The sequence below is a fragment of the Oryctolagus cuniculus genome, chromosome 3, assembly GCF_051225735.1.
Source record: "Oryctolagus cuniculus isolate XC-2025 breed Fujian yellow rabbit chromosome 3, ASM5122573v1, whole genome shotgun sequence".
In the NCBI taxonomy this organism is placed as follows: Eukaryota; Metazoa; Chordata; class Mammalia; order Lagomorpha; family Leporidae; genus Oryctolagus; species Oryctolagus cuniculus.
In genome coordinates this window covers 180,082,807-180,089,318 of record NC_142869.1, presented here as the reverse complement: position 1 = coordinate 180,089,318, position 6,512 = coordinate 180,082,807, and the positions used below count along the sequence as shown (strand labels likewise).

At 45.1% G+C, this 6,512-nt stretch overlaps 1 protein-coding gene across 1 annotated transcript; it reads right to left on the bottom strand.

Moving 5' to 3' along the window:
- Positions 1 to 1,959: 1,959 nt before the first annotated feature.
- On the bottom strand, positions 1,960 to 2,901 carry LOC100337976 (olfactory receptor 2F1-like). Its single transcript, XM_002711980.4, has one exon. The coding sequence runs from the start codon at positions 2,899 to 2,901 to the stop codon at positions 1,960 to 1,962; it is 942 nt and encodes a 313-aa protein (XP_002712026.1).
- Positions 2,902 to 6,512: the final 3,611 nt, after the last annotated feature.

The following is a 6,512-nucleotide window of genomic DNA, read 5'->3' as shown; positions in this document are numbered from 1 at the left end:
TACAACATGGATGGACCTCAAAAACATGCTAAGTGAGAGAAATCAGACACAGAAGATCACATGCTGCAGGATTCTGAAAGCCCAGAGTTGGCAAATCCAGAGGTGGGGAGGAGCTCAGTGGTCATCAGGGGAGGGAGTGACTGCTTGATTGTCATGGGCTCTCCTTCTCAGGGTGATGAAAATGTCTGGAGATGAGGCTGCACCATGTTGTGAATACACCAAGTGCCAATGAATTATACAATTCAAAGTAGCAAAAGTTGTGAGTCCTGTGTTATATGAATCTTGCTTCCATTTTATTTTATTTATTTATTTTAAGATTTATTTATTTCTTTGAAAGTCAGAGTTACACAGAGAAAGAGAGAGTCTTCCATCTGATGGTTCACTCCCCAATTGGCCGCAACGGCTGGAGCTGCGCCGATCCAAAGCCAGGAGCCAGGAGCTTCTTCCGGGTCTTCCATGAGGGTGCAGGGGCCCAAGGACTTGGGTCATCTTCTACTGCTATACCAGGCCACAGCAGAGAGCTGGACAGGAAGTGGAGCAGCCAGGTCTTGAACCAGTGCCTATATGGGATACTGGTGCTTCAGGCCAGGGTATTAACCCACTGTGCCACAGCTCCAGCCCCATCTTGCTTCAATTTTAAAAAGATTTTACTAGAAATTTTACAAGATGTTCCATTCTTTCCTTCTCAACCCCTTAGCATTTTCTTGACAGATTTAGTGAAAGTTTGAATTACTTCTGGTTTGTATGTTTTCATTTGTTTGTTTTTGTTTTTTAGAGGTCTCTAATAGTTAGGTAATAGATACCTTATCCTAATTTTTAAAAGTTGTTTTAGGCATTGTTCAGGTTAAAATCATCACTGCTTTGCTTAATGGTATGGGATGTGTAGTGCTTGATCAGTTATTTGTGTATAAGTAGAATAGAAATATTACCAGTGGAGGAGTAGGGTTCCTTCCTTGCTGAATATCTGACTACCTCTGTCTGTGTGTTGTGTGGCCTTCTCCAGTGAGGGTTCTGACACATCCCTCAATTTTCCCAGGAGAGTATCCTTACACTTGATTATGCAGAAAGATATTTGTTTGAGGTTCTGAACATCTATCCTCTGGCCCTGCTTTTGCTAGCATTGTGTGTTTGAAAGGGCAACACTTCTGATCCAGCTCCCTGCTAATGTGCTTGGGAAAGCTGAGGAAGATGGCCCAAGTGCTTAGGCCCCTGCAACCATGTGGGAGACCAGGAAGAAGCTCCTGGTTCCTGGCTTCAGCCTGCCCAGACCTGGCTGTAGTGTCCATTCAGGAGTGAACCAACGAATGGAAGATCAGTCTCTCTTTCTCCTTCTCTCTCTCTAAGAAAAATAAAAGGAAACAAAGTGATGCCCAAGACACTCTCACTTGATGGTCTGGTCTGTGTTTATCAGAGCTGTACGGCATTACTGTGATTCCAGCCTCAATTCCCCATGTGAATTCCCCAGGCTAGTGAGCTGGGCTGGACTGTGTGTGGGTCACATGGGTGACCTTTACACTTCTTTGATCCCATGGGTGCAGTGAATTTTGTAACTTACCAACTTAATTTTTTTATTTCCTCACTGACTTCAGAAAAGCTTAGACATATATTTGCAGATTTTGGCAAGAACATAGACTTTCTGGGGCATGAACTGTGACTTCTGAGTTACTCTTTCTGCTTTATGTATGTTGCTATATGCTTTTTCTCTTTTTTCAGTGGAAAGGAATTGAATATACTTCATTTAACTTTCAACTTTTTAGATTTTTGTAATTCAAACTTTATTTTTGTTACAGGGCAGGACAGAGATTGGAGTCCAGAAGTAAAATCTCATTTCTCTATTACAAAGAGAAAGGCAGACTGTGGCTCCCCCACTGCTTTCCTACACACATAGCCTCACAGTTGTACAGGAGGTTCACACGGCAGTACCCACTGTCTTAAGAGCGAAACTCCGCCTGTCACTTTCTACTGTTTTAATTCAGAGCGGCTCATCAAAACTCGACTCAGAGCAGCCTTCACATCCTTGTTCCGCAGGCTGTAGATGAGGGGGTTCAACATGGGAGTCACCACAGCATAGAAGAGCACTACCACCTTGTCCTGCTCAGCGGAGGCGGTGGAACGAGGCTGCATGTAGGTAAAGAGGGCCATTCCATAAGACATGGAGACCACGGTGAGGTGCGAGGCACAGGTTCCAAAGGCTTTGCGGCGTCCCTGGGTGGAGCGGATCTGCAGGATGGCAGCCACGATGTAGGCGTAGGACAGGGAGACCAGGCAGCAGGGCAGTAGCAACACAACCACACTGGAGGCCACGATGACCACCTGGTTGATGGTGATGTCCACGCACGCCAACCTGACCACAGCCAGTGTCTCGCAGGCCACATGGTTCAGCACATTGTGCCCACAGGTGGGAAGGCGCATGGTAACTGCTGTCTCCACAGCAGAATTAGCCAGACCCACAAGCCAAGAGACAGCTGCTAGTGCCACGCAGAGCCTTGGGCTCATCACTGTCATGTAACGCAGGGGGTCACACACAGCCACGTAGCGGTCGTAGGCCATTGCGGCCAGCAGCAGGAACTCGGTGCCCCCGAGGGCCAGGGAGAAGAAAAGCTGGGTCCCACATCGGGTGAAAGAGATGGTCTTCTTCTCCAGGAGGAAGTGTGCCAGCATCTGGGGGACCCCGCTGGAGGTGTAGCAGAGGTCCACGGCCGAGAGGTTGCAGAGGAAGAAGTACATGGGCAGGTGCAGTCGTGCATCCAGGACAATCAGGAGGAGGATGAGCCCGTTACCCAGCAAGGTCAGCAGGTAGGCAGCCCCAAACAGGACAAAGAGTCCAACCTGGGTCCTCCTGTCACTGGAGAGGCCCAGCAGGATGAACTCACTCACCCAGGTGTCATTTTCTCTCCTCATGGAGCAGGTGAGTCAGGCTGCCGGGGAGGAGACACAGCAGAGGTGGTAAGGAAAGATCTTACTTTAGGCCAGTTGGGTTAAGTCCTGTGCCAGTATTGGAGCTGGAATTGGGACACTGGGTCTGGATTCTTTAGCTTCGGTGGTTAGGGGAGAGTGCAATGAAGATGTTGGGAGCTGGACATTTGGCTTCAGACACTGAGCTGTGAGATTCTCAAGGAAAATGGCCTTGCTTTGGCCATTTTTCTATGTCTGGGGCCCAGCACAGTCACAATTATATAGGAGGTAATGAATGTAGAGGAGAGGTGGAGAGGAAAATTGGTGTGGAGGAGAGAGAACAAATGACAGAATAAAAGGATAAAAGGAAGAGAGAAAGATATAGTAAGGCAGGAAGTAGGGAAAAGGAAAGAAGAGTGGAAAATAGGGAATAAGGGGCTGATTCTTCAATGGGGGAGGCAGCAGTGGTTCCGGAATTGTGATCAGGTGCTTGAGAGCAGTAGAGATGCCCTGAGTGTTACCCCTGGATGTCACTTCCTGAGCCTGCATTCCGTTGCTCTTCATCACTTTCTAGTGCCCAGCCAAGGTCACTGCCTGGGAAGGGGCACTCTCACGTCCTTCTCCATTTGCTCATCCATCCAGATGATTACCTCCTTCAAACCAGTATCTGTTAAGCTCCTGCTGTGTGCAAGGAATGGAGCTAAGCATTGGCTACCTGTCCATGAGCAAGAAACATGGATCCTGCTTTCTTGTTTTTTTTTTTTTTTAATTTAACTAGAGACACATAGATTAAATTAATAATTACAAAAAATTAATTAAGTGTAATTGTGCTAAGTGCTCTGAAGGAGAACAAGGTTAGTACTTGGTTAATTAAATTTGGACCTTTGTAATTAAATTACCCCTGTAGTTATTCTGTGCTTCTCAATAACTTGTGATTTGTGCAGAGAATTGCAAGCATCTTTGATGTTTAAATAAATGATTAAAATGTATATAATGATAGCATTTGGAAACCAATGACACTCACGTATTATTTCTGAGCATGAAGTGATGGACTTCTTTAAGTCTTTCAGATGGAATGACTTCTCTTTTCTCAGCTAAGGATGTATTGGGTTATTCCTTCCAGCATGCTGGCTGATTTTCTAGGAAAATAGAATTCAATGCAATTGAGTTTTTCTAGTAGAAATGTAATCTCTAGATAAATTTTCTGCTTTTAAAATATTTAATTAACAAATTAATTCCTTTATTAAAACTTATTTAGTAAATCTGACATGATATTTTTCAACAAACTCTAGGAAATACTGCCATTCCGTGTCAGGAATTTGTATTAAGAAATCAGCAGTACCACAGAATCAAATAAGGATTTAAAAAATTGAATCTGGGTAAAATTGGTGGGCAGCAAAGAGAACATGTTTGTGGAAGCTGCTACAGCCAAACAGAGGATACACGTGATATATCAGCATTGCGTAACCAGCATGGAGCCACAGAATCAAATACGAAGCAATTGAAAAGCACAATTCAATATGGATTTCTTCTGGGAACAGTGCCTGGAACTTTTATTGGCACTTACAGGGCCTGGGTGGAGCAGGCATCTCTTGCCTCTGTTCAGCCGGGCCCTACAGTGGCCAGAAGGTGTCACTGTCGAAGCTCCTAAGATTAGAAACTGGCCTTGGGTTTTTCAGAGTGATCAGGTTGTGGGTCAGAGTGCAGGGAGCCTATGGCTGGGCATCTGCATACTGCACAGGGCGCCTGTGGTTGCCCGAAGAACCTGATCCCTTGAAGCAGCAGTAGTAACTCAGTGAGGATCTTGTGCCATCTGTGGGTCGCTCCCTACCATAGACCAAATTCTCACCTTCAGAGTTGGTGTTAGGGATGGAGAGTTCCTCCAAAAGGCGACCAAAAAAAGAACAGCAGAGAAGTACTTCATGTTTTCATTTTATAAACAAGGAAACCGGGAGGTAAACTGAGTTGCCCGGGTCCCAGATCTACTTGGGAACTAAGCTGGACAAAGCTTCACGTTTTCACTGCCATTCTCAGCTTTCTCCCAGCTCATCAGTGAGGAACAGGGTTGTGTGTGTGTGTGTGTGTGTGTGTGTGTTGGGGGGGGGATGGTTCTGGAAGGATGGCTGGCCATCTGAGCATCTGAGGAGTGCAAGGTGGGAGGCTCAGCTGTACTGTTTGTAGGGAAATGCTTTGTGGTGAGAAGTCAAGAAATCTGAGCTCCACTTTGCCTGTTTTTGTGTGTTGTGTGTCCTGGGTAAGCTCACAGAGCTTCCTGACCCTAAGTTTCTTCATCTGAAATGTGTTAATAATGACACCTACCTCACAGTAAAATCACAAGAATGTGCATATGCTTTGTCAAGCACTGCAAGTTTAGGTGGCTATGGTTTCCTTATCACCAAGTCCATGCCATTAAGGTAACTCTTTCCACTGATACAGGGACAAGAAGCCACAAGAACAGGTGCCACAAAGGTCAGAAAGTTATCAGAATGCAGGCCTTGGAGCCCCTTAGTAATGAATTATATTGCCTAAAAATTAATTACAGGGGCCCTGCTTAAATATAATGAAGAATTATTGTAGAGGGTCTGTCTATACCCAGTCGGCACACAACATGAGCACATTATCTTTTATACCAATACATTAAATTTTTTAAATATTTAATTAAGAGGCATAGGGGAACAGAGAGAGGGAAAAAGAGAGAACTTCCAACTGTTGGTTAAGATCCTTATTCCCACAATGGCCCCTGCAGGGGCCAACAATGCCATACAAATGCCCTCCATGGGCGGCAGGAACCTGACCACTTTGGTTATGACTGCTGTCTCCCAGTATCTGCATTAGCAGGAAGCTGGAGTCGGGAGTTGGAGGGAGGCATTGCATCCCGGTAACCTGATGTGGAATGTGTGTCTTAGTATCTTAACTGCTAGGCTAAACCCCCAACCCCCAACATGTTTTTGATGCTGTTTTTAGACGATAAGTGATTTTTACTGACAGATAGCCCTGTTCTCAGCTTTTTGGAATTATTAGAGATTTTATTCTACATTGCTCAACTCAGTAAGCACTGAATGCAGAGTAGGGCCTGGTTCGGCGGCCATACTGGGGATGAGGAATCGGCGTGGTCCGCTCTCACTCTCCAGGAGCTCAGCTTGGCAGGGAGATCAGGAGGGTGAGTCATCGTGGCCTTATTAGAGCGGTTTCAGAGGAAGTTTGAGCATCATGTCGGGTAACTGGAGACACTGAGTCTGGCTAAATTAATAGCCTGGCAGATATGTAGAAATAAAGTAGAAGCAAAGAAACAACCAGGGTCTCCGTGCCTTGGAAAAGTAAATGTGGTTAATGGTTTATAGCATGAGGATCCATTCCATATCAAAAACATCTATGTATCTAAGATAATCGAAAATGAATCTTGATGTGAATGGAAAGGGAGAGGGAGTGGGAAAGGGGAGGGTGGTGGGTGGGAGGGACAGTATGGGGGGGAAAGCCATTGTAACCCATGAGTCGTACTTTGGAAATTTATATTCATTAAATAAAAGATAAAAAAAAAATCAAAAAAAAAAACAAAAAAAAACATCTATGTATCATTGAGTAAGTTGATATATATTAAAGCTGCGATTTCTCCATCT